Consider the following 27,984-nt stretch of genomic DNA (forward strand, 5'->3'; position numbering starts at 1 on the left):
AAACGTATCTGGGTGGCTCCCAGACAGCTCGGAACCAGCCTTGGCTTATTTAAATAAGGCACACTACGGTTTCCAGTTCCTCTTCCGGAGATGACTGTCCCTATTTAAAACTCCAGCTACCGTTTCCTGTACATTTCGATAAATATTTAATGGAACCCCAAAGTTTAGGGGGATTGTGGCAATTTTTCAAATCGAGAAAGGGACAGAGAAAGGGGGAATGGGAACAGAAGGGAAAGTTGACCCGAAGCCAAAAACTAGAGGAAACACTTAAATTTTAATCCCGACCCGTGGAGCCGGAGTGTAATCATGTCTCTGTTGAACGCAAACCATCTTCCACAGGCTCACACAGAGTTCAAGGGATTCTTGAGAAAAAGACGTGAGGGCTGGACGCTCAAGTTGAGCACAAAACAACTCTCAAGAAAATAAAGATCCCCCAGATCCACCGGACTCGACAGAATCCACCAAGTCAACACGATCTCGGCCCACTCGCAGCGTCCCCCGCTTTAACTCCCATCCTCAGAACAGACACACACGGAGTCAAGCCTCACCTAGAGCGGGCGTCACGGCGGCCATGGGCCCGGCGGGGTCCAACTGGAATCCGCCCATCACGAACTGGGCGTCGGGGGCGGCGCTGTCCACCTTCAGGTTGGGCAGGCTCATGTTCTGGGCCAGGTAGTACTGGTAGAGCTCGGCCTCGGCGGGCGAGGGCAGGCTGCCGAGGCCCAGGTGGCGGCTGTGCTGGATCTGGGTCATGTTCTGCTGCAGCAGCATCATGTTGTGCATGTGCTTCTCGCTCGTCATGTGGATGCGGAGGTTCCTGGCCACGTTGGTCTCGTAGTCGCACACCTCGCACCGCCAGGTGGGTTTGGTTTTTGGTTTGGTGGGCGAGGGGGCCCCACAGGAGCTGCCGATGCTGGCCGCGGCGGCCGCCGCCGCGGCAGCCGCCGCCGCCGCCCCAGCCGTGTGGCTGAAGACCTGCTCGCCCCCTCCGTTCTGCAGGTTCTGCATGTTGTTGAGATGCTTGTCGGACTGCATGTGAATGCTGAGGTTGCCTTTGGTAGTTGTGGAGTAGTTACACACCTCACAGCGGAAAGGCTTGTAACCACACGTGTAGCTCTCGCCTCGGGCCAGCCGAGGGTGGGGCTGCCCGCTCTTGCAGTAGACGCAGGAGCCCCCCGGCTCCGGGTGCTTCTCCTTCATGTGCGCCTCCAGCGTCTGCTGGTACTTGTAGTGCCAGTTGCACTTGGGGCACTTGAGTGTCTTGCACGAGTTGCGAGAATGCATCATAGTCATGTGGCCGCCCAGCGAGCGGGAGGAACCCAGGACCGTGTCGCATTTGGGGCACTCCACGCCACTCCCCGAGGGGCACTCCCCCACCCCAAGCTCGCAGAGGGAGCCAGCATGCTGGTGATGGGGGACGAAGCCCCCATCGTCCCCCTCTGTGCTTTCATTTGGTTCTGGTGCTGTGGCATTGTCTTTATTGGCACTTTCATCAGCAAAGTCCAGCCTCCTGCCGCCCTCTGCCACGTTGGCCCTGACGCCCTCACCGTTAAAGCTTAAACGATTCCTCCTGTTCGCACCATCAAAGACAACAAAGGAAGAAGCGGAATTAGAACTAGTAGAAGCTGCGCCCCTCGACAGGGTCTGGAGCACAGTAGGCATTAAGGGGGAGTTAGAAATGCTTTGGTTTGAGAGAGCAAGGTCCTTTTTGCTGCCACTACCTGCTGCGGCCCCAGACTCCCCGGGGGGCCTGTCCTCCAGCTCCTCGTCCAACTCGCTTGGAAAGAGCCCTTTGCAGCCCTCATCCTCGTCGTCCTCGTCATCCTCGTCCTCGTCCTCGTCCTCCACCTCCTCCTCGTCCTCGTCCTCCTCCTCTTCGGCCTCCTCCTCGGCCGGCTCCGCCTTCTCGGAGAAGCAATCCGGATCGCCCACTTCTTGCTTCTCTCCTTCTGCTGCCCCAGAGTCCTTGCCCTCTGAGGATTTGGTAGGACTGGAGGCCAGAGGCCCCAGGGGGACTGAGGTAATGGGGGTCTTCAGGACCGAGCTGGTGAGCCCGCCAAGGTTCAAGAGGGCGCCGGGGGTCAAGATACCAGCCTGGGGCTGCTCGGGGCCGGCGGCAGGGCCGGCTGGGAGAGCCTCCTCCCCTTCCATTCGAATGCCACTAAATTTACCATAAAAACTGTGTCCGGGGCCTATGAGGTTAGCGGTGGAAACTAAAGGGAGTTGAAAGTTTTTGTTTTTTGGTTCCAGAAAACTTACAAGGGGTTCCTTGTCTTTGCCGATCCCTTGGATGATAGCGGAGATGTTCTTGTTGCTAAGAAGTTTCCGCTCATCTTCACTCAGGGTCATTCGATGGTCGTGCACCGCATGGGTCACAAACGAACGGACGTACCCGAAGGAGAGTTTGCACAAGAAACACATCAGGATGGGCTTCCTCTTGCCATAGAGCACGAAGCCATCGAATCTGGACAGGTCCACATTGTTGGGAACATCTTTGGATACGCAGGAGCTCTTGGCAGAGCCGTCACTGTTCAGATAATCCTTGTTGCTTTTGTGTCGCACGTCAAACACGCGGAAGCTGTGCAGGACGGGGCTGAGCCCCGTCAGGGCTGAGGTATTCGGGAAAGCCTGGTCTGGGCCCTCAAACCATTTCCCGAAGGATGAGGCTATGTGGAAAGTGTTGATGATCTGTGGGTAGACGGGCGCAGCGCAGGAAGGGTCCCCCGGCTTGCCCGCCGAGGCGGGGAGAGAGTTCAGGAAGAGCGACGGGAGGGGCCCACTGCCACCCGCACCCACGCCCCCGCCCGGGGTCAGCTGGCTCAGGCTCTCGACGATGTACGCCGAGCCGTCCGGCTGGTACACGATCTCCCCGGCCAGGTTCTCCACGTCACTCTCCTCGTCCCCCTCCTCACTGCTGTCGCTCCCGCTCTCCTCCCTCAGGGGCGGCGGGGGGCGCGCGCCGGGGCAGTGATGCTCCATGTAGGTCTGGAGGCTGGCGAAGGAGGCCAGGCACTCGTTGCAGCTGACCTCCTTGCCGGCGGGCTCGGCAGCGGGCCCGGCCGGGGCGGTGCTCTCCGCGAGGCGCTCATTGAAGGGGGCCCTCAGGCCGTCCAGGGGCCCGTGGTTCTCGCTTGTGGACTGCTCCATGCTACTGGGTTTGTCGGGGAGGTGGGTGCTGTTGAGTTCAGTCCATTGCTGGTGCTGAGGGATACTGCACCCATTGTCCTTCCCCGAGACGACAGGCGAGTCACAGCCTTCCATGGTAAGGCCTGCGTGGAGCTTTCATTGCACCCAGTACGGATCGGACCTGAAGGGCGGAGGCAAGGGGGAGAGGAGGGAGAGAGGGGGAAGAGAGAGAGAAAGGAAAGAGGTTAGGAGGGCCGAGGCTAAGGTCCCACACAGAGCGCTCTAACAGGCTTCTGTCCACACCCACAACAGAGACCGCGGGGCAGTGGGGACCCCGGCCGTCGCCCCACCCCGTCGAGGCGCAGAGGGTGGGCAGCGCCCCTGGGTGTCACGGCCAGGTTGCGTGGCAGAAGCGGGGGTGGAGGTGTGGGGAAAGGGGCATCAGGAGAATCCCTCTTCGTCTTCAGACTGTTGGCAGCTCTACCCCTGGAGACCGGTTCGAATCTGGGTTCTTTGCAAGCACAGCGTCAGAGTCGGGGCCGGGCGATGAGCCACAGGGGAGGAGGAGGACGGCGTCAACTCGCCAGGCCCCGCCGAGGACACAGAACAGCAGCCCTGCCGCACGCAGATGGCAGCACAAAGCCACGCCGGCTGCCCGCACTGTCTGGGGGCCAGGGGGACGCCGGGGACGGACAGACAGGAGGAGGAAGACTTTGCAGCCCTCGAGGAAGAATCATGAACCTGGGAGAGGATACGCCATTTGATTTAGAGGCGAAGTTGTGCCGTCGCTCATACTGACCCAATTTCTAGTTTGAGAAGTTCACGGAAAAGTGCTGAGGACTACAGGGCTCGAGGGCAAGCGTGCAGGCCTGGACAAGCTCTGCAAAGCCCCCAAAAGGGCCCACGGCTGCATTCATCCTCTCCGAGCCTGGGAAACATCGTCCCATTTTACAAGCAGTAAAACTGAGGGCCTAAATCTAAAAACGAGGCCAGTGCCATCCGGGCGCCGAGAAAGGCGGATCTCCCAATTCCCATCCCCTCCCTACAACCCACAGAACACCCTTGCTTGTGACTCAGCTGGTTTCAGACTCAAAATATGTAGGTGCAAAACGTGAGCTTGATGTTTCTAAGAAGAGCCACCCCGACTCTCAACGGGCCGACTTCCCCGCCAGCGGAGAGGATCTCGCCCTGCCTGGATGAGCCCGTTCACCACTGGCTGGGTGGTTCTGCTGTCAAGGATCTTCGCGGCGAGCAGAGATGGCAGCTGGGCTCCGCCAGCCCCCGTTCCACACCTGCCTCTTAGTTATTAGTCGCTACCCAAAGCAGCTGTCCTTCAGCCCTGGGGCTTTTCCGTTTCCAACTCCAAAGTGCCACTAAGCTGAATTTGCCCTCTGAGACCTCGCGTCCCTGGGGAGGGAGACATCAGATCACCCGCCACCGCTCTGCTCCTGTGGCAACAACATCACAGGAGTATTTCTTCCGTCCGGCCCCGCTCCAACAGGCAACGCAGCGCCTCGCAAGGCCCTGAGCATTCGCTGCAAATCCCAGGCCACCCTCCCGCCACACCTCCTTCCAGGAGAACACGTGGCTGCTTCTCCACCCACCATCTCATTCACACACAGTGGATGAAGGTTTTGGCTGCGTTTGGTCTCCCTCCCCACCAACCCCCATCTTCCCACTCTTTTTTCATTGCTTGATTCTCGACTGCACAGTGAGCGAATAGCTCCCCCTCGGGAAAAGACGGGGAAGGCAGGTTTACCAGAAGTCTCAGGAGAAACAACTTTCTGGAAGGACGTGTCACGTTTTGTTTAAAACACACACCACCTCTCAGCATATAACCTCAAACTCCATTACAACAAGGTTCCGTGTGCCTGAGAAAAGACATATTGACTTTAAACAAAGATAACCACACCAAACCAAACAGCAAGGGCGATGAGACTTCCTCGCAAGGCTCAGCTGGGATACAGGTGAGAATCCAGGGTGGCTCTTCCTAAGGACGCACATAATTGGCTGGATGACATCTGATTGACAGCTCAGGCCAAAAAGGTTGGCAGGCCTGAAGGGGCGGGAGGGTTAACAGCCCGATCGTAAAATCAATGTCATAAATGCTTGGTAAGTTACAGGAACATGCGGGAAGGGGAGGCCACGATTGATAAAGGGGAACAGCTTTGATGCTTCACCAGGGACTTGTGTATCGACAGCAAAGCCAATCTCCTCTCCAGCCTGGACTGGGCTAAGAAACCTGTAAGCATTTACCAATTAATTGGTGGGTTTCTCTTGCTCTGCTCTCTTCTTCTTCCTCCTCCACAAATCATCCAGCTAAGGGACTGGGACTTCTAAAAACTCACCTAACTTTGTTTTCTATTCCTCAGCAAAAGGTGTCAAGAAAAGATGACCTTATAGGCAAAGACAGATGCACCCGTCGTGGTGACGCTAGCCCCATGAGAGGGGACACACAGGGGACCACTCATTTGCAGGGGCAACAGCCCACTGAGATGCTGGTGGGAAAGAAGGATCCCACTCTGGACCTCAGGCACCAGTTCTGGACTTCCTTTCAATGCTTGCTGGCCAGGGCAATCAGAAGCTCTTACAACTCTGCTAAGTCACGTGTGGTTCAGGGCCAGTGAGCTCACCCAGTGAGCCTGTGAGAAGCGCAGACTCTCAGATCAGAATCTGCATTTTTAATACAAATGCCCAGGGGATGTGCATTATTAAAGCTTGAGTGAGACACTCTCTCTTTTATAACAACTTCACCAGACCACCAGCTCCTCCATGCCTGGGGCCTGCACTGCTAGGTAACCAGGCAGGGTCAGTCTTGGGCTCACCCACCAGTCCCTGGGAAGCGCAGGGATGGGGGTGGACAACAGGGGACCAGAGCACAGAGATGAAGAAATCTCTTAGCCCTGCCCCATCCTTCAGCTCCAGAACCTCAGGCCCTCTCCCACTCTCCTGCCCGGCCAGCAGCTCCTTTCACTCTGTTTATCAGCTAGTCAATAAGAAAAAGATAGTTCTTACTTAAGGAGGCAGAAGTCAACTCAGCAGGTCGATCGGCACTCTGTCTGTAAACACGGTTTCCCGTAAAATCAATGATCTTCAGTTACGGACGGCAGCCTGGGAATCCAGCGGGTCCCGGTGCTCTCACAGCCCCCATACGTGCAGCTCTGCCCCCCCACACATACTCCTCCAGTACCTCCAGGGCCAGCACACACAGCACAAACCCGCAACCCCTCCTGCAGCCTGCTTCCCTCCAGCCATTTACACCCCAAAATCCCCTTTAAACACAGACGTGTTCTACTCATGACCACCAGTGTCGTACTCAGCAAGGATATTTTGTGTGTGTGTGGTTTTAAGAATTCAGTTAGATTTCAACTGAGCACACCTCTCCAGTAAGAGAGTTAAAGGGAAGATACGGGAGGGATCTAGCGTCGCACTCTCTGCTGAGCGCCTCCCTCTGCCCTGTGAGAAGTCTTCTTGCACAGAAAAGTTCTAACATCTTCATCGAGAGCCCCCTGCTCTTGCTTCTCCCACAAGTTATAGTTTCCTTGGAACCTATCTGTAAAGCCCCTGCATCTTTGCCAATATCGGTCTTTATTTTTCAAAGATGGTTTAAAATTATAAAACTCCACCCTGTTATCCTGGGCGCCACGCCCACCCCCCCCATCTTGCTCTTTCAACTGAGAAGATGTGATGTGACAGCTTTATCCCATTCCCTTAAGGAGACAGAACCGGGCTCCATGCAACAGTTACAGGGAAGCTGGGGTGGGAGGTGCAGTTACTTGGAAGGGGAGAGGGCTCCACTGATGCGCCAGCTCCTGGAGAATTAAACATGAACAGTCGCACTCTGTAATTTTAAATTGTTAATTAGCACAGGGTTAATTAGGCGGTCCTTTCACAAGAGGCAGTTTGGCAGAAAACCAAGAAAGGAAACAAAGGGGAAGAAAAAAACAAAGAGAGAGCAGAGACAGCCAGAAACTGTTGCCCGCCCCCCCCCCTCGTGAATAACCCATGCAGCATCGCCAGAGAGAAGCAAACCGGAGGGCTCCCGGGGACTCCCTAGTCTGCTGGAGGGGGATTCGATGAGCACCGCGATTTGGCAGTGGGTATCAAAAGCCTCAAAAATGCACGTGCCCTTTGACTCAGCAATTCCCCCATTCCAGGAAACAATCCAAGATATGCAAAGAGATATAAGATTATTCATCACAGTGTTCATAACAGAAAAAAAAAGATGGAAATAATGTGGCGAAACAAGGTACTCTCTAAATAAATTACAGTGCATAGCATTCCATAGGATGTTAAAAAATGGCATTTTTAAAAGAAACTAGTTATGGGCGTGGGAAAATGATCACACAGGATGCTGAGTGAACAAAGCCTATATAGGTCTGCATATGGAAATACATAAGATTTCTATCAAAAAATTTTACAACGGTAATTGCTAGGGGATGAGGTTATGGGCTATTTCATTTCCTCCTTCGCGCCTTTATTTCCCAAGGCTTTTTAAAATGAAAATCATCTTAAGGGAAGTCATCACTTCCTGTGTGTGGCATCATGGTAAGGCCTGTGGGTTCAACGCCACCTCAATGCTCATAACATTCCATGAGATGGGTGCTATTTTTTTAAATTTTTTTTTGATGTGGACCATTGTTAGCCTTTATGGAATTTGTTACAATATTGCTTCTGTTTTATGTTTTGGCTTTTTGGCTGTGAGGCATGTGGGATCTTAGCTCCCCGACCAGGGACTGAACCTGCACCCCCTGCACTGGAAAGTGAAGTCTTAACCACTGGACCACCAGAGAAGTCCTGAGTGAGATAGGCGCTATTTTTATCCCCATTTTGAAGAAGGGAAAACTGAGGTTGCTCAAGTTATGCAGCCTAAATGACAAAACCGTAGTCTGGCTGTGGAGTCTGTGTTCTTTGCCACTCTACTGTGTTTTTCTGTAGTGTCTATTTCTCAAAGAGAACTTCAGAACATCTGACATTTACATTCAATCTTTAGGTACCAGGGACTGTTCTAAGATCATGGGCTATCAGGACTGCTATGTAATGGAACACTGCCAGTTCATACACACGCCCTTTTTTTTTTTTGCTTGGGAGTGGCGGGGGAGGAGAGTTCAAAATGGACTCTCTTACTTGGATATCTTCATACAGGAGAGACGGGGATAAAAGTTCTTTGCTGTTGCAAAGAACTGTACGGTAGGCCCGTTATCCTGACTTCTTTTAAGAAAAAAAAAAAAAGGCAGATTCCAGAAACTATAAATCTAGAAATGTATTCATTCATTCATACATTAACTGAACATTTACTGCACACCTATTATGTGCCTGATGCTAGAGAATCAACAATAGACAGGTCTCAGCTTACATTCTTGTGGGGCAAAGACTGCAAACAAATAAATACAATGTTAAATGTGAAAAAGCACTCAGAAGTAATATAAAACAAGAGAAGGGGAAGGAGTGACGTGTATCATCATTTTGGATAAAGTAAATATAAATATATATATTAAATTTAAAAGGATATGTTATAGATTATATACTGCAAGTTCCTCACAGTTTGAGAACAGAGTTGACAGTTGCTGAATAGCATCTGGGGAGAAAAAAGTCCTGAGGAATTAGCAATTAGCTGTAGGTTCAGTAAGAAAATTCACATAAAATAAACTGAAAAGCAGCTTCAGTTAGATTCAATGATCTGAGAAATGCAGTAGAGGGTACTTTTTGATTTTAATAACATATCCCAAAGTTTATCATTTCTTTGTATCTAGGGTAGCAAAATGTCTTATAAAGTCTGCCTGATTTTAAAGCTGGAGGATGCCGTTACCTAAAGTACCCACTCAGGGAATTCCCTGGCAGTCCAGTGGTTAAGACTCTGCGCTCCCACTACAGGGGGCACGAGGTTCGATCCCTGGGTAGGGTAAGATGCTGCATGCCACGCAGCGTGGGGGGGTGGGGCATATACAGTACCCACTCAAAGGTCAATGTGCCTGGGGACATGCCTTAATTCCTGCCTTATCCCTGGTTCCCTTCGCTTAAATCAACAACCTGAGGGGCAGAGGAGACCAAGCACATACACCAATTTGCAAAGTAAATAAAGTCGAGAGGACTAACCAATATGCTAATTAGTGGAATCAGGACTTAAAAAAAAAATCTCGATAAGTTGGAACAACAGGCTGAAAGGAACAAGATGAAATTCTGAAAGGATAAGTAGGAAGCCTTGTATTTCAGTTCAGGCAAACAGTAAAACCAACAGAGAACGGAAGAGACCTGGATTAACAGTAGTTCATGCAAAGAAACCCTGGAGGTGTTACTTCACTACAAATTCAGTGGCAGCCCAAAGCTGACATGGTGACCAAAGACATAAATGTGGCCTCTGGGCTACAGGGGGTACCTCTACCTGTTCCAACTCAGCAGGATCACAGCCCCATCATTTTCTCTGCCTGCATGAAGAATGTTATGAGCCACATGGGGAAATCTCGGTAAGAGGGGTACTGACAACTGAATCGTGTCTTGACCACGTGAATCATGGCTTGACCACGATCAGCTCAAGAGCAAAGAAAAGCGAGGTCCCCACTGCAGGGCAAGACAACTATCCTACGCCATGCGAAGGCCCGCCCGCCACGTACGCGGAGGATTAGTTCCGAGTCTCCTACTTAGCTTCAGGGTTTAACTAGGAGTAATGAGGGGGAATTTATTAAAAATTAAGAGTTCAACTCAATATAAATGAAAATCTTTCTCTAGATTATCAAAGCTCCCAATGGAATGTTGACTCTGGTTTCATGAATGGAGAAAAAAGACATTTTGCCATGGCCCGAGGTTCCATCAGGCAGCCTCCTGGGTCCTTTGAAATGTGAAGATTCTATTCATTCCAAGTGCTCCATCGGGTTGCTCAGGCAGCTTTATCAGCTTTAACCTCCTCCTCTGTGATCCCACAGTGTTCTGCATATGGGGACACACTGCAACTCTGGGGTTATCGCACTGCTGTAATTATATGTTGACTGGTCTGTTTCTGCCACTAGGCTGAAAGCAACTTGAGAGTAGGTTCCATGTCTCATTCATCTCTGTACTGTCCACATCCAAGATGTAATAGATGCTTAAAAAAGACATGGGGAAAATTAAGGCATTAGGAGAAATGATAACACTTTGAGAGGGGAAAAAAAAAGATTCCTATACACATTCTTTCTTTTCCTCTTAGCTGAAGAAGTGTGTGGTGTAACCATTCTCCTCTAAATAGAACCAGGTCTCCTTGTAGAACTGGCTGGTTCTTGGGCTGGGGCAGGGAGAGTGCAGGATGAGCGTGGAGCATCTTTCTAAGCCAGAACATAAGAAAGTGCTCTAAGAATGAAGAGAGTGGGACCGAAGGACCCAGGAGCAGGTTGCAGGGCTCTCACTGCCTGAACCTGGGACAATTTGAGCAAGAAAGTTACATGAGGGTAAAGAACTATAACCCAATATATAACATAAGAATCCATGATTCCATACTTTTATAAATTAAAAAAAAAAGTGGGAGAAGGTAGAGTTCTTGCTTAGGGTGGAAATCCAACTAACAAATGCAGAGGGAATTACGGATTTAGAAAAACACCATTTGGTAACCATCATCATAATAGCCCATTCAGGAAAGAATCGGTGGATACTAAAACTGGTGGGTGGAAGTTTGAGTAGTTACAGAATATTTACACAGTCTCAAAGTATCTCCCCACAAGACACTTATTAACTACAGAAGAAAAAACAGTGATTTTACAGTGGAGAAACCTGGCAGACATCACCTTCCTTCACCATGTGATCAAAGCTAGGATCACCAGGAATGAGACAAATAGCCATCCTGTGTCTCCTGAGAGGATACACTGAGAAGAACACAACACCCCTTCCCTGACATGCCTGCCAGAAATGCAAAACCTGAGTCTAATCATGGAGGGGGCATCAGGCAAATCCAAGCTGGGGACAGTCTACAAAATGTCCTAGGCTCCTACTGAGCCCGCGTGCCACAACTGCTGAAGCCCGCGCGCCTAGAGCCCGTGCTCTGCAACAAGGGAATCAATGCAATGAGAAGCACGAAGAGCAGCCCCCGCTCGCCACAACTAGAGAAAGCCCGCGCGCAGCACCAAAGACCCAACGCAGCCATAAATAAATAGATAAATAAAAATAGATCTATTCAAAAAACATGTCCTAGGCTCTTCAGAAATGTCAGTCAGGAGGCAGAAAGACAGATTAAAGGGGACTAAAGAGATGTGACCAATGAACATAACAAAGAATCTGGGTTCTCTTTCCCTATAAAGGGTACAATTGGGACAACTTGCAAAATCTGATAAAGATCTGTAGATTGGGCAGTAGTAGTAGATGAATGTTCATTTCCTAATTTTGATAACTGCAGTATGGTTATATAAGAGAATATCTTTGTTTTTAAGACATAGACACTGATACATTTAGAGGTGAAGGGGCATGATGTCTTGATTTTCAAACTGCTTAGAAAAAAAAGTGTGAGAGTGTGTGTCTGTACAGACCTGCGTAAGTACAAACATACAAACAGAACTTAGAAAATGCTAACTTGGGTGGGGGGGGTCTGGAGGAAAGGTATGTTAGAATTCTTTGTCCTATTATTATAACTTTCTTGTACATCTGAAATTATATCAAAAGAAAAAGAAAAAAGAAATTGTCCAGTGCAGGAATACTACATGTTGAACCTCCCAAAATACTTATGAACAGCCAACCCAGCCTGATTCCCTACCCTTGTCTTCAGCTGAAATCCATTCCTGGCACAGCTTCATGAAAGGAGGGAGGCTGCAAGGCTGGACGGGGAGGTGCAGACAGACACACAGACAGAGAAAACTGGTCTTCCCTTCCTTCAGCCGAGAGGTCCTGGATAGAGCCCACTGGTTGGAGGAGACAAACGGCCATTCTAAGCCAGGCGGAATTTCAAGTAACACACGCTGGTAAGATATTTCCTAAGACACCCATGACCCTGATTCAGGACAGATTTCCCTAACTTGGTGAAAAGCAATTCTAAATATAATGGCAGGGGCAGCCACCACAGAAAAGAACCCCAGCAACCTACAGAGGGTGGGCTTTGCTTAACCTAGACTAAAACACATTAGCGAAATACACAACAATGAATAAACTATCCCCTTGGCCTCAAAAAAAAAAAAAAAAAGCCAAGGGCAACCTAGATTCTGAGATAAGTAGAAACCTCATTCAAGGGGCAAAGAAATAATACCCTCATCTGTTTAGCTTGGAAGCCACTGAAGAAGCACATCCAATTCCATTCTGTGCTTTATACAATAACTGTATTTGTATATTGCTGCTGCGTATAAGTCAGTAAGTGTTAAACCATAAATAGGTGAGATTCCATCCTCTTGGTAGCAATTTCCCAGTAGCCTTAAGAATTATTCTGTTACTATGGCGAGGTCAGAAAACACACACATGCTGGAACAGGTCTCTTGTGTTGCAGGAGGACCATTGCCCGGAAGGCCCAGAGAATTGTCCAGGCCCTGGGCTTCGTGTTTGCTAATAAGTGCATCTGTGCTCTTTCCAGCGTGAACATAAATCAGCCTGGAAGTGAAAACTGCTAGCTCAGTCCATTCTGCAGGGAATCCACAACTACCGTGATTATTCTGGCTCCAGTGGACTCGTGGAGGGGAAGAGGAGGGAGTCGTGAGATCATAAAGCAGAGCCAGGTCTAGGAGCCCAGGCTGTGGGTGTTGGGAGAGATGAGCTGGTATTTAGGGGAAGAGAATTTGTTACTATACACATGGACACACTCACAGTTCAAAAACAACCAAACCCATGAATACAGTAATAAAAAGTGAAATGACTCAGCTATTACTTAATTCTCTGCATTTTTCTTAAAAAAAAAAAAAAGGATTTGGGGCAGTTTAACCAGCTATCCCAACACTTAGGTACTTACTTCAGTGTCTACCCTGAGACCTCTCCACCATATCAGAGGACTACAGGCCGGCATCCCTTGTCCATCTCTGGCCTGAATGGCTCTCTCCTGACCTGGATTTATGCACCATAACACATGCATCCCCAGCCCCTCCCAGATGTGAAGCAGCCCCTCCTTCAACTGCCCCTCCTACCTGACAGGTGCGTACCTCAGCCCCTCCAACCCCGCCCATCCCTCAGTGCTTTCCCCGCTGAACTGGATACCTTCCCCCACTGAGTGTACTACTTCAGTGCCTTCTTTTGCCAGCACCCAAAACTTTTCATCTCTGATTTCCTAAAAATCCCTCTTAAAAGATCCCATTTCTGATCTCTCTGTTTTTCCTACTGGGCTGTGGAGCAAAAGCTAGGAAATGATGTAAAATGTACCATCTGGCCCGTTACAGCTTCATTCTGGCATCTCATGATGTTAGACTTATTTTAAATAATTTCTTCTTACTAAAGGAGTATGAACTCGGTATTTTAAAAATTGGGGGGTATGTGCAGAAAAGCTCAATAGCTGAAATAAAAATCACCTATAATCCCACCAGCCAGAGAGCCACTGGGAGGTAGAAAATTTTTAGGTTTTTTCTTCTATGTATCGATAGTTAACACATCTTTACCAACCTCAGATCACACTGCTCCTTAAGTGGACTGCCCCTTGAACTTAATTTAGGCATTAAACTGTTCCCATGTCATGAAACATTCTTCGTAAGTTAGAATTAATGGGTGCATACACACTGCATCCTGTGGACATAGCATCATTTCACTAAGCTCTATGACTGGACATGTAGGTAATCCCTAATATTCTGCTGTTAACACTGCAATAAACTCTCATAAATCTTTGTGCATCTATAATAACACAATAATAAAAATAAGTAGCAGCTCTATCACTACCCTCTTAGTAGGGCCAGGCATGGTTCTAAGCACTTTTTAAATAGACATCATTTCATTTGATCGTTCAACAGCCCACTTTACAGATGAGGAAATTGAGGGTTAGAGGGTTAAATACCTTATACAAGTCACATACTAGCTAAGTCAGCCTTTGAAAGCAGGTAAGCCTTCCTTCCTACTTTAAAACCTAGGCTTTCACCCATAACATTCCATCTCTATTTCCTTAGGATGTATTTCTGGAAGTGTAACTGCGCTCAAAAGCTAGGAATATTTCGGGCTCCCCGGCACAGGCCAAATGGCCTCTAGGAAAGCCTTTCCAGCTCATGCCCATTGGCACACGAGCCTCAATTTTCCTGCACCCTCATCAATAGTGGGTACTATTTTGTTTAAAAAAAAAAAGTATATTTGGCAGGCAAGAAACGGCATCTCATTTTAACATACATTTTTTGCTAGTGAGAGAGAACCCATCTGCAGATACTCATTGGCAACTTCTATCTCTTTCGTTAATTGCCTGCTACTTCTGCGGCAGGGGTGTGTTGCCCTTTCCATGATGGCTAATAAGAGGGCTTCACAGGGTTTTACTGGCCAACCCTCCCACTCGACTGGCCACCGTATTCCACTCCCGCGTGAGCTCCTGAATGGAAGCCTGACCACTCACACCGCCAGGCACACAGTGCTGCTCCGTCCTTCCCTTGGATCTCAACTCCTTTAAGCGAGTGGACTGTGCCCACGGCTTCACTTCCCTGACTCTAATCTTCTAAAGCCAGCTCTGTGCGCGTAGCGGGAGCTAGACCGCCTCACATCAACAGTTCTCAAGCTTTGCTGTGCAGCGCACCCGACCACAGAGCTGAGCGAAGATACACACAGACACCGGGCCCCACCCCAGAATACAGGCTCAGGCTCTCTGGAGGGGGCGCTGGACACTGCTTCGGGGGGTCAGAAGGCCCCATGCCTCCAAGATTCGGCCCTCTCTCCGAGGCCACCAATGCCCTTCTTGGGGTAACCAATAGTTGCTCCGCTTTTCCTCTCATACTCTTCAATCTCCCCTCCATTCAAAACTGCTGACTGTCCCCTTGAAACCTTCTCCCCCCTTCACTTCTCTGGCACGGTTTTCTGGCTCTCCTCCTACCTCTCCAACCTCTACCCTGCCTGCCCCTCTTCCCATCCCTTCAGCCCTCCATGGACGCACTTTTCCAGTTATTCGATAAAATTCCCTATTACATTAACCCACAGAAGTCTCTCCTCTCTGTTCTATAGTATTGAACCACCATCATTCTTTCTTCCCCCCTGGCTCTCTGCTCTTATCTCTGTACCTCAACTACCTTAACTACTTCTGTGGTTTCAATTACTGAAATTATGAGTTGACTCCCAAAACAAAAATTTCCATTCCTGACTTATCGCTTGCATATGCATCTCATACTTTCAGCAGACCACAAGATGTCTGCAAGCGGCTAGCCTTCCATCACTCCACACTCAGCGTGGCTCGACATGTCCAAGTGGAACTGCCCCTCACTGAACGCCCTGGGCTCCCCAGGGGGAACTCTCGCTACCATCTCTGATTCCAGAAAACAGAAAGGGAAGATCACTCTAGCCTTCCCGCTGTCATATTTGCCCAGTGCCTGTCCCATGCAAGAGACAGCTGATGCGCATATTCAAACCGATGCTCTCCAGACTGGTCTTAAAACGCTCTAAAATCGACCACCACACTATTAATCAATCAGCTCTCTCACTTGCCCGACAGCACCGTCTCCTCCCCATCATCACATTCTTGCCTCTGTTTCTGCAGCCCCAGGCCCCGTGGACGTTCTCTCTCTTTCTCAACATTTATCCAAACCTTGCACGTCCTTTAAGAAGCACAAGCTCCAGTTCCACGGAGGCAATAGACTCCCCTCCTGTCACTCAAACCCACAGAACTCTCTCCTCTCTGAGCTCCGACAGTAATCACCACCACACTGACATTAAAACACTCCCTCCTCGCTCCAGCTTGGTTACTTCTATCTCTACAAATGGACGATAAGCTGCTTGAAGGCAAACATCTGCTTATAATTCTGTTCATCTCCTAGCCCAGCGCTAAGCATGTAGGATGGATAAAACACTTGATGGAGTTTTAACTTAATTAACACATGATTAGCGTGATTAGAAAGAGCACTCTCTCTTTCTAGGATACATCTTAAATAACATCAGTGGGAGCGTGTTGATCTGAACGTTACGTATAATTGATCACCGAAGACCCGTTCATCCTAATTCTGAGGCTCAGGTACGACACCTGAGTATCTCAGTATTTTGCGATTTATTATTTCCTGTTCCAAATATCCGAAAGCTCTGAAGTCTACAGAGGCGGCCCTCGTTCCAGCCACCTTAAATAGTCAACGAAACAGAAATCCAAGAAGCCAAGCAAGTCCCTAAATATGATTCTGGGTTTCAAGGGGAGAGTGAGGGGAATCAGGTATGGACAAGGTTTCTGCCTCACAGAAAGAGCTATCAGCGCTAGGCTCACTACGGTAAGAGGTTCTCATGAAGTAGTTCTTGGTCAGCAGAACGTTTAATTTGAATAGCAGGAGAAACTGCGGGGGTTCAAGCTGCACAGACCCAAGAGAAACTCAGCAGAGCAGATTCTTTGTTTGCACTCGCTATTTCCAGGATGCGGGGAGAAGCAGCCACGGGCCTTAAGCTTTCTTTTGTATAGGTCTGATCTAGGCGAGAACAAATGAATACCCTGTTAGCTGCTTTTCTCTGGTCCTGTGGCAGCACCTGGGAAACCCCATCCGACCTTCCCGGATAGAGGAACTCCTGCTCTCCGCGAACTCTGCCACCTGTCGTTCAGGGATGATCGGGAAGCCTGGGAAGGGTGAGGGGAGAGGTGGCCTTGGGGAAGGACAGTCTCCCTCAGCGCGCATCTCCAAAATGACTCTCTGAGAAAGGAGTGTGTTTTCCTCCCGGCCGGAAGAACGCCACATGGCGGGCTCGCCATCAGCAGCGCACTCTGGCACAAGCCTCCGGAGTTGGCACCATGACAAGACAAACAAGGGTTGCCCTTCGAAGGCAATTAATGGGGCAACACACACACACACACAGACACACAGACACACACAGACACACAGACACACACACACACACACACACGGCCTCTCACCAGTGCAGGCACAGCGAGGTCTTCAGATCTTCCCTGGCTCATTAGCATAAACAGCTTTTCAAGCAGCAGGGAGCAACAGGCACCACTAAATAAAGCGGGAATGGAGGCTGTGCAGCCCAGCCGTTGGCAAGTGCACCAAGGGGGATGGAGAGCCAGCGCGCGGGGTCTTCCCCAGGCCCCAGGAAGGGGGCGCCCTGGCTGACACCTTCTAGGTGCTGTGCAGCCAGCACCTCCCTAGCTCCCTAGTTGGACAGTACACTGTAGATGGCAATCCCATCGCAGAATTTCCTCCTCAACAGCTTCATTGTACTCAACTGAAGGTCTGAGAAGCACACTTCCTATTGGGTAGTCCTTAAATCCCAGAGGCCTAAGGACTCATTTTACATTTCAGTTCCCTTCCTCATGGCAAAGTGGAACAGCAGTCATGGTGACCGTGGAGGACTTCAAGACGGACTAAAGAGGGTACAGATCCTGTTCGCCCTCTGAGTGTGTTTGAAGGACTTCCAAATTCCAAAGCTTAAAAAGCCAACTAGGTGTTGGGTGGGTGGGTGTGCGGGTTGCAGGTGTGCCGGGAGTGAAACTTAATTACGTGTCCTACTCTTCACAGTCCCTTCTCCATCCCGCCTGGCAACTAGGAAGCCAATCCTTTGCACCGTTACTTTTAATCAAGAAAAACAGGTTGAGACATATTTACCACTGGCCACTTCAAAGAGTGGCCCTGGGAATGAGGCAAAACAACAAAGGAAAATTTCTTCTTCAAATGCAAGGATCCAAGCGCTTGCACTTCCTCAACCCTCCAGAAGCCACCCGAAGACCCAAGTGACTGAGGGTAACAAAGACACCCTCACAGACTCAGCACAAATGGCCCAGGTGGGCTTTCTCCTCTTGCTGCTCCAAATGCTGCTTTGGGGTCAACAGCTGCTGTGAAGAACCACCAAGGCCACGTTCAATAGGACTTGAATTAATTACGCTTGAAAGTCTCTTATCCAAGCACTGCTAAGACCGAACAACTGAGTTTGGGAATGAGTGTGGTTACATATTTTTCCTTAATGGCTTCCTGAACACCCTGGTTAGGTCTGATCCCTGGGGGGGGGGGGGGGGGGGGGGGAATTGTCAGTTCAAGTCATAAAAAGTGATCAATGTAGATCAAGACCCTGTGCTAAGTGTCTAAGATCAGAGAAGAGAAACCTATCAGTGCAAACACACAAACATCATTTTCACACAAAATGAAAAATGCACGCGAACATCGAGAACTTCAGCTTCCTTCTGAAGTGGCACCCTCTCCCCTCTCACCCCTACAGTTCGGCTCTTCCCACCAAAACTTCCAGGCCGCAGCCCTAATCCTGGACAGCGCCAGAACGAGAGCAAGCTGGCGGAAACTGTTTCTGCAGCTCCGAAAGATCGCAGCGTTAAGCCACGCTGAGATTGGGGGAATCCAACCTGGTCGGCTAACGGGGCACAATAATAAAGAGGCTACTAGGGTTCCGGCCCCATTGCTCTTAGCTTGAAATTCCTGTGAATCATGCTTGGCCAAAACCTCACTGGCTGCTCTAATGATTTTTATCCGTTCACACAACAGATGTTCATTGAGTGCCTACAATATACACAGCATCCCTCCTATCAATACAGACTCCTACTAGCTTGCTCTCATTAGAGTTCAGACACGCAAAATAAGAACCTGGACGGCAGCGACCATCCAGGGAAGGGTGCTAGCAGGGAGAGACACAGAACTTCACGTGCTCCTGGATTCACGGTATCAACACAGTTAACCAGGTTACCACTCCCCCCATTCCAGAACCTCCCTGCTCTAAGGCCAGAATCTGTCCTTCTATTAATCAGATGTGGCCAGTGAGGACCTCGGATGTCCACTGCATTTAGAAACATGGCTCAACTACTGCAACGCATGGTTTGGCGAGTTGTGCCACTACCCTGAGCCCCTATGGTGCTGGGGACACCACAGTGCTCACACCTGGGTCCACCCCTACCACGACCCCCAGCCGTGCTCATCGCTCTCAAGGGTCTCACCTTCAACCTGCGTGGGAGTCAGTGGTCCATGTTTGAGATGGACCATTTCCTGATGGCTCAGGATGAAGGTATGCTGTCCCCCAAATAACTTATGAAAAAATGCCAGAACCACTGAACCGGCCTTCACCTAAGTATTTCTTCTTCTTGGACATTGTCAAGTTGACAAGACATGGTGCGATTTCACTTCTACTGGCTCCTCTCAGGTGATCCAACAGGTTCCCTCATCCTCACCCGCCCTGAGCATCCCCCACCCTGGTGTCTCTGGCCTCAGTTCCTCTTTAGGCTGGAGCCAGTGACCTGAGAGGCTCTGCGCGCGCACACACACACACACACACACACACACACACACACACACACACACAGAAGTAGCCGAATGTTTCAGAGGCAGCGTTCACCCTCCCCCAGCCCTACCCGGAGGTGCTGGAGCGGGCCTGTCCCCACACTCCAGCTTCCACATAACCAAACATCACCCTCCGACAGAGCCTCGTGTTCACGACACGGTCCTGAAAGTTCCAGGGAATAACGCAGGGGCGGGGGGGGGGGGGGTGTCTGGTTCTTAATGGGCTGATAATTGAAGCCTAAAGTCTAGGAATTAAAATGAACCAGCTCTGAGAAGCCTGTTTACCAACTTTAACTCGGCTTCGAGTTGTCCCCCCGCAACCATGTGGTTTCCTATCACAGGTCAGTGGAAGAAGCTGAAATTTCTGTATTCCCTTTGGTGTCTGTCTTGGGTGGGGTGGGTGGGGAGAGAGAAAAGCAAAAGCCACCCTCATGTGTGCCCATCACAGAGCAATTCTACTGACCTCACACAAAGGGCAGGGAAAACCTGCGCACAGTTTTAAACCATCCCCACCCAAAGGGTCGGGGAGAGAGTTCAGGGCAAGGAGGGAAAAAGAAGGGAGAAGAAAAAGACCGGGCATTTTCCTTTTCTTTTTTTTTTTTAAAGGGAATCTTTCCTAAACATTCACTCGCCAGCCCTTCTGCCTCCGGGATGGAAAGTGTTACTCAGCTGCAAGGCCTCTTGCTAATTGTGGGTTTTTATTTTTATTTCCTATTACCCTCTCGCACGCCTGATGAGATTATTTTACCGGAACTGACACAGCTGGAAGCAGCAGGCATACGTGGAGCCTCTGAGGAGGTGATGCAATTTCATTTTCATTGATCAGAAATCAGCAGGGCAGTAAGTGATGGGAAATTCCATTAGAAGAAAACTTGCAAGCCATGAGCCTCAACTTCCTCGCCACACCCAGGAGCCCCCAGGGGTCTTGCCTTCCTCTGGACTAGGTCTGCACAGAGCAGAGGCTCGGAAGCGCCCTCCTCCACGTGGGAATGAAAGCACGAAGGCCGCGCTACTGGCCCGAGAGGGTGTCTGGCTGGGAGAGGAACGCCGGCAGGACTCCTTCAACCAACAAGGGCACCGCAGTTCTCTGCCGATGAGAGAGAAGTCATCCAGGGACCCAGAAGAGGAGCCCTCAAAACCACGCCCCACAGCCCCTCAAAACCAATGCTTAACGGCTCCAAGTGTCACAAACAAGGAAAGAGGAGGCCACTAGCAATCGTTGTAAATATGTCTCCCAACCACTCGTAGAGATGCTCCTGAAGGCACTTACCATGTATTTATTGAGCGCCTACTGTGTGCCAGGGGCTCAACAAGCACAGACTCAGATCCTCCCCTAACGCTGCTGGAGGAACATCCTTCTCTCTCCTGGACAATCAAGGAAGCAGAGGTCCTGGGAGGTAAGGGAGAGAGCCAGTTGGGACCAATGACTTACTGAGGGTTAGCACAGCCTCCCTGACAGCAAAGGCAGGCTGCGTGAGAGCCAGCGAGAGAACTCGCCCACTCACGCGTGAGTCTTAGGATGAAGCACATCTGATTGCCTAGTCTGCTTTTCTCCAGGTAGAGCAGACGACTGACTGATACATCCACCTCTGTCACCCTACACATCTCAACAACAGTAATCCTTGCGTCCAAGGCTGGAACCAGAGGTGAACTCTTCAGAATGCGTAGAATGGCTACTGTTTTAGCAGTTAACACCCCCTCCCCCCAACTGTCTGCCCAGCAAATACTGCTTCACTCACCAAGGGAAAAAAATAGCAAGGGGCTACTCAAAAAGACAAGTTCTACCGACAAACAAAAACAAAACAACCATCAGCCAGGCGGCTCACCAGACCTCCTCCTTTGGCCATTCTGCCGTATAAAATGTGAATCAGAGAAGGACCAGGCCACACTCACAAGATTAATACTGTTCCAAACAACTGTCCACCACTAAAATGGGGGAAAAAAATGGAAATGCGTAAGTGAGGACAATATGTCAAATCAAAATCTATCAGTAGGTTTTTACTGAGCACCTAAGCCGTGGCTCTACAAAGCAGAGACTACATAAGACAGGGACCCTGGGTGAATGAGCTGGCAGAGAGGTCAGAGTCACATGAGAATACCCAGCACACATTTATTCACACTGCTTACAAGAATATACAATACAACATGATAGCATAAATTGAGGCCAGGTCAAGAGAAGAAACAAACAACAACAGTGGAGGAAACTTTGAGCCAAAAATGAAGCTTAAAATGCATACAATAATAACCAACACATTGAGCCATAAATGTGGCTCTAAGCTTTCTGGAAGTCCAGAAGGAAAACATAATAGCCTTGTTTAAGGTACACTATTCACAATGTCCAAGAGAAAAAGAACAACAAGCCCATCGCTCAGGATTATTTAGCATCAACAATTTCTCAATTACAAAAATTGGGATAAGGACTAGGTAGCAAGCAGAACCTTCGAGGTCATAATAAGGAGGCTTCGGCTTCAGGTCATTCAGTCTCACTGCCTCTTTCTTTTCTTCCCCCCCCCCATCCCGGTACGCAGGCCTCTCACTGCCGTGGCCTCTCCCTCTGCGGAGCACAGGCTCCGGACGCGCAGGCTCAGCGGCCATGGCTCACGGGCCCAGCCGCTCCGCGGCACGTGGGATCTTCCCGGACCGGGGCACGAACCCGTGTCCCCTGCATCGGCAGGCGGACTCTCAACCACTGCGCCACCAGGGAAGCCCCTCACTGCCTCTTTTGATGGACAAGAATAATGACCCCAGAGAGTGCTGGTGGTTTATCCAAGGTCAGATAGCTGGTCAGTGGCAGAGCTAGAAATAGGACCAGGGTATCTTCACACCACACTGACAGTGTCCCTTTCTACCACACGTAGCTACTCCCCAACATCCTTCAAAATCCATGGGCTGGTTTGGGGGGCACATGTGGAGGCTACAGTTGGGGGCGAGGGGGCCGAATTAGATTAAGAGACCTAAGAACCAAACACCTAAATGTACTAGGTAGACCTCATTTGTTAGACCATTCTAACAAACCAACTGTAAAAAGCCATTCTGGGGACAATCAGGTAAGTTTGAACAGCAATTTGGGATTTGACGATGTTAAGAATGTGTTAATTTTGTTATGTTGACATAATATTATTATCACCTAAGAAAATAATGAAGCATCATGATATCTTTCACTAGCTCTAAAATCAAAGCCAATGAACAAAAAGATTAAACAAATCCAACAAAAAGTGAATTGTTGTCAAGTCTAAGTGATGGGGTTCATCATATTATTTTGTTTATATAATACACTTTTTTTTTTTTCTTTTAAAAAAGGAAGTTCTGTCTTTACCCAGTTCAGGAGCACCTTCTGAAAAAAGAACTGCACTGGCCGGAGCCAAGCGTCTCAGCCTCGAGTTGACACATTCATGGCAAGCTAAGCCTTTTTTCAAGGAAATAGGAATTGTTCTTTCTTTAGAGGAGCTAAAGGACTTCCAAAGAAGTACTTTAGGCCCCAGCTGCCTCTGAATCTTGTTCAAAACTCACCATTTGCTGACCCCACCCTTACTCCTACCCTTAGAAGGTACGAGGCACCATCCTGCCACTAATACACGAAGAGATGATATGCATCATGCTCTGGGCGCAGCCCCTGACACGTTTATACGTGGCAACTATCACTATCATTACTGGGCAAAAATGAGCCCAATGTAACAGCCTAAGATTACATAAGAGCTTGATTTAGAGCATGGAGTCAAACTCTGATTAAGAAAAACACATCCACTGATAAGTTAAAAGCCTCCAACTGGTTGATTTAGCGGGTTAAAAAGTAATTTTAAACACTTCCAGTGAATTTACTCCCTGGCAATGTTTACAACCATTGTTTCTGAGCTCATTGTCTTTCATCTCAGTATGAATGTTTTACATAAGTCACCTTAATTGCTTTGTAAAGTCTGAACTGAGCTGGTTCCCACTGGGCTGGCTCTCTTGTGCTCATCTTCAAGGAGGATGACCCAATGATAAGTGGGCTTCTTGCCACATGTGGGCCCACACGCATCCATCACCATGCTACAGCTTCCTGGGAAGTACTCTTCGCAAAGAACTTTTTCATAGTAGCATTAGCATTTGACCAAGAAAATAGTCACACCCAGCACCAACTTCCCCAGGAACAAGTAACAATGCTTCTTTGATTTATATGGTGGTTTATACATTTTCAAACACTCTTATATTCATTTCTCATTTGACCACCAACAATCTTGTCTTGTTAAGTAGACAGACTAGGAACCATAATTCAGATTTTACAGGCTTAAAAAGATTCTAAAACATTAGAGCAACTACTATGAGTCATTCTTTCCCAAGGTCACCAGCTGCTTAGTAGCAAATCAGGAACCAGGATCCATTCTTCAGTTTCTACTCCAGTGTTCTTTTCTCTATGAAGACACCACTTCCTGAAAAAGAATCGTCTTTCCAAACCCTTCAGAGATCACATTTCATCTTCTAAATGAGAAAAAAATCTGAGTACACCAAACACCCAAAAAAAGATATTTCACTGCTCTGCTCACATCTAAAAAGCAGAGTTATAAATAACCCCAAATACTGGGTCGCTCCACACAGCCAAGAACCTTGATGCAAGGCATTAAGTCTTAAAATTTTACACAGAATGTGACTCCCTCTAAAACATTCTCCACCACGTAGACAATATTACTGCCCGAAAGTCTGACCACATGGCTCAAAAAGCTATTTGTGAAAAGAGCAAAGTAAAAAAGCTGTCAACATCTAGGAGCTCCTCGTGAATGAGGTCGAACTTAGAAGAGCTAGTATCAACGCAGAGTTCGAGTTAAGACCAGTGGGGTAATGCAAAGGGTGATTTGGGCCACAGTATTACTGCCTTATAACCCAAAGTGCACAAATCTACATAAAACTAAAAATGGGGGTTTCATCCCCATCATGAATGTTGCTTATTCTGTAGGTAAGGGCCATCTGGTCTACCCTCTGCCTCTGTCACAGTGGAGCCCTTTGAGCTACAGTCCCTATCATAATGGAAAGTAATGAACTTTGGTCAACTTAACCACTGCCCACCCTCTAAGCCTAACTGATCTAACTGACACTTTAGGAAGAACATTATGCTTAAAATAAAACTTTCCAACTTGTGCAACCAAGGTAGTCTGGGCAAAGAGAGATTGAGGACAGAAGTGGGTGGCCCAGAATACAAGACAGTGATGGGAATCCCTTGACATCCCAACTGGAGAGAGGGTGACCTGGTAGGGTGGGGTCAGGAGGGAAAGCTTGCTTAAGCTATGGCCCTGGGTAGACTCTTCAACTACGTCAAGAGGGCCACCCCCACCAACTTCCCACCATTACTCACTGGGGCCATTCTCTCACCTGCACAGGCCTAGCTACTCACTGCCACCTGTGGGCTCAGCCCTGCTCATCAAGCCTGTGGCTGGATACCACAGTCACGTCTTGCTATTACTACCCTGGGCCTCACCAGACAGAGTCTACAGCCTTACATCTTGCTGCCCAGACTCTATGGTCTGGCTTCCTGACCCTCTCTTATATGGGCTCTTTTCTGCTTGGGACTTGAATCTCATGACCGGGAATCCCATACACCTGCAACCCTCTTGTCTATACCTACCTACACTTCTCCAAGCTCAGTCCACAGCCCTTGCCTTCATCACGTACCTACTGGCCTCCTCCCCATCTGATAAACTTCCATTCCTGGATCCTCTTGGGTAACCATGAGGGATAAGGAAGCCAGAGGCTGCAGCCTGGCGAGAAGGGCAGGAAGGTGACAGCTGCCAAAGCAATTCGCCCTCCCTCTGGTCCAGCTATTACCACCTCTTCCTCCCCCACTCCCCAGCGACTCCATGAAACTCACCAACTTTTAAAACTGACTCCCAGATGTAGTAGCTGGCTTCTCACTAGAGGTCAAGGTCACTCAGGTTGAACAGCACCTGTGTTGTTTGGTCTATAAAGACCCCTACGAAAGCCTGCACTAAAATTGGGCCAAAGGGGTTAAGTTGCTGGATATGGTGTGCAAGCTCACCTCCCTCCCAGCTTCATTTATACTCATTTTATATATGAATACATATATACATACACACATATATATAATATATACACACACATACATACGCGTACACACATATACATCTTTCTCATTTAAAGCAAAACAAAATATAGCAGTTACAGGAGAAAAACGACATAGAAAGTCAACACACACACAAACCACCATCACCCCCACTGCTGCTACCAAGACCTTGTCCTGCAAGTGTCTGGATGACTGTCACTTACCACTACCTAACCCTTAACTACAGGCTAGGTCTGGGGACTCCATCCCAGCTGCTCCCTAGAGCTAAGTATCCTTGTTGCCTTTGTTTCGTCAGGAGAAAAGGGAGATGTAAACATGAACCAGACAAGAGACAGGAGATAGCCAGTGAGAGTGACATAATCTAAAGTGGCACCAAAATCCATCTCCAGCATTCTGTCATCTTATGATCGACCATTTCACTTCAGACACTCATTGTCCGGAGGAACCTGAATCCTAGAACTAGATGTCCCCAAGTAAGCGGTTTCTCTCTAAAAGTAAAATGTGGTACACAAAGCAAAGTGCTCAGAGCGTCCCAGGAATGCCTGTTCCATGAGGGCGTCAGCACTGCAGTCCTCAGTTCCATCGTGGGAAGGGTGGGGTGGAGTAGAGAGGACCCCTAGACATAGCCAAGGCAGGGAAGAATCAGGAATTTGAGCTCTTAACATTCAAATTCCCGAGTCACAGTTGAAACCCCACTGCTGTAATTGTTTTATACACTGTCTACACACACACACACACACACACACACACAAACACACACACACAAGATGCCTTTTAAAAGTTGCATTAGCTTCCCTGTTTAAAACCCTTCCTTCTGTTGGGCACCTTGAGATAAAAGCTGTGTTTGACTCCCTGGCCGGCCTTCAAATTCTGGCACTTGCTTGGGCTGGAACCAGAACAGCCTTCCATCCAACCAGGGAAGGCACAGGCCCTGCCGGCAGAGCAGGGGTTAATGGAAGCTGACCGCAGCACGGTTGTTAAGGTAATCAATACCGCTGAGATACTAAAGCAGCATAAGCCGCAGTATTGATCGCCGAGCAGATGATAAAACTGTTTATTATGATAATTGCAGGGTCCCTGCAAGATGCTCCCAGTGCTTCCTAAAGCTGTTTACAAAACTAATAAAGATTTGCCATTTCAAGATCTTCTATTTTAACCACCCCTCCTCCCCCAAGCTTCCACCCCTGGCCCATCACCAAAAGGCAGAGCTCAGCCCCAGGCTATGAACATGTTCCTCCCTGGGACAGCACCAGAGCCTGTCCTGGGTGTGTCATGACTCTCAGGGGCCTCTGAGGAAAGGGCTCACCTTCCACACCCTCACCCTGCCCCCAACTTCAGGAAAGGGAAGCAGGAAGCACAGCCGACTAGACCCTCAGGACGTTAAGATTTCCTCCTCAGAGCCCGCCACGTGATAATTATGGGTTTTACCGATGGAGGGGGCTGCTCAGGGCTCCTTGAGCTAACATCCATTTGTTAAAGCACATTTAAGGAACCACACCACCTTGGTTTGTAATTAAAACTTCTCTGGAGAACCTGGTGGCCATGGAACTAACTGAACACAGTCAAATGCTGGTTCTAGAATGCGTTTCTGCCAACACAACTCAGGGGTGACTTTGGCTGCTAGGCTGGGCTCATGACTCGAGTTCTATCATGCCCAGTGCAGCAGCTTCATTTTATTAACAGTGGAATTAACACCTCAGTTATAAACACGGCTATCTGCCTTGAGACCCAAGTCTTTGGATTACTAGCACTGTTGATGATGACAGTGATAGTATTTTCACATGCTGTGATATTACTTTCAAGATGAACTAGATGAATGTGGAAATGTTTCTCGACAGAAGTAAGCACCTCACAGACAGCATTAATGCTCTTCAAACTGTTCTAGGGAAAACTCTCTGGGTCCTGAGAATAAGTATGGTAGCTTCAGGATGCAAAGCTTGCAAATACACTAGAAGTGTGTTTTCAGAGTGTGCAAGAAGGAAAAAAGGAACCCAAGTTTTGAGAAGAAGCCAGTAGCCATTCCGTTAGCAATGGAAGCCCCCCTTTCTCACTCAGCCCTGAATAATGCTGGCTCAGTCCATAGTGACCACCAGGATTTTACCCTTAACAGAATGTGACTGGACTTGGCCTTCAAAACCACATTTGCAACTCAGGGGCACTGATCTGAGAGCTGATGAGCCAAAGAAAGATGATTTGGAGGCAGCGTCTTTCTTTTCAATCAAAGCACGGAGAAATCATTAACCAATGCTCCTGTCTTGACCTCGCACCACGACCTCAGCTTAGGCACTGAAGCCCTGACCCTCCTGATTCTCCCCCGAGTCAGCTGCCCCCAGCAGCTCTGGGAGATCACTGCCCACGGAGCCTGCCTGTGTGCGGACACATGCACGATTTAATTCTGTGGACCAGTAGAGACATGCAGCTCCTCTGTAGACACCTGTCTGCTCCGCTACTCACAATCACACAGAAATCAGGAGACTGGAGCCAATTTTATGTAGAGTATAATCCCCTTGCCAA

At 49.0% G+C, this 27,984-nt stretch overlaps 1 protein-coding gene across 2 annotated transcripts in view; it reads right to left on the minus strand.

The window, feature by feature from the left end:
• ZFHX3 (zinc finger homeobox 3) overlaps positions 1–27,984 on the minus strand; it is a 252,143-nt gene that overhangs the window by 162,863 nt on the left and 61,296 nt on the right. For both annotated transcript variants that reach the window (XM_049703073.1, XM_049703074.1), the window contains exon 2: positions 549–3,307. In XM_049703073.1, the coding sequence (XP_049559030.1) occupies positions 549–3,261 (2,713 nt within the window). In that variant the 5' untranslated portion in view covers positions 3,262–3,307. The remainder of the gene's footprint in view (positions 1–548; positions 3,308–27,984) is intronic.

This window comes from Orcinus orca, chromosome 20, assembly GCF_937001465.1.
Source record: "Orcinus orca chromosome 20, mOrcOrc1.1, whole genome shotgun sequence".
In the NCBI taxonomy this organism is placed as follows: domain Eukaryota; kingdom Metazoa; phylum Chordata; class Mammalia; order Artiodactyla; family Delphinidae; genus Orcinus; species Orcinus orca.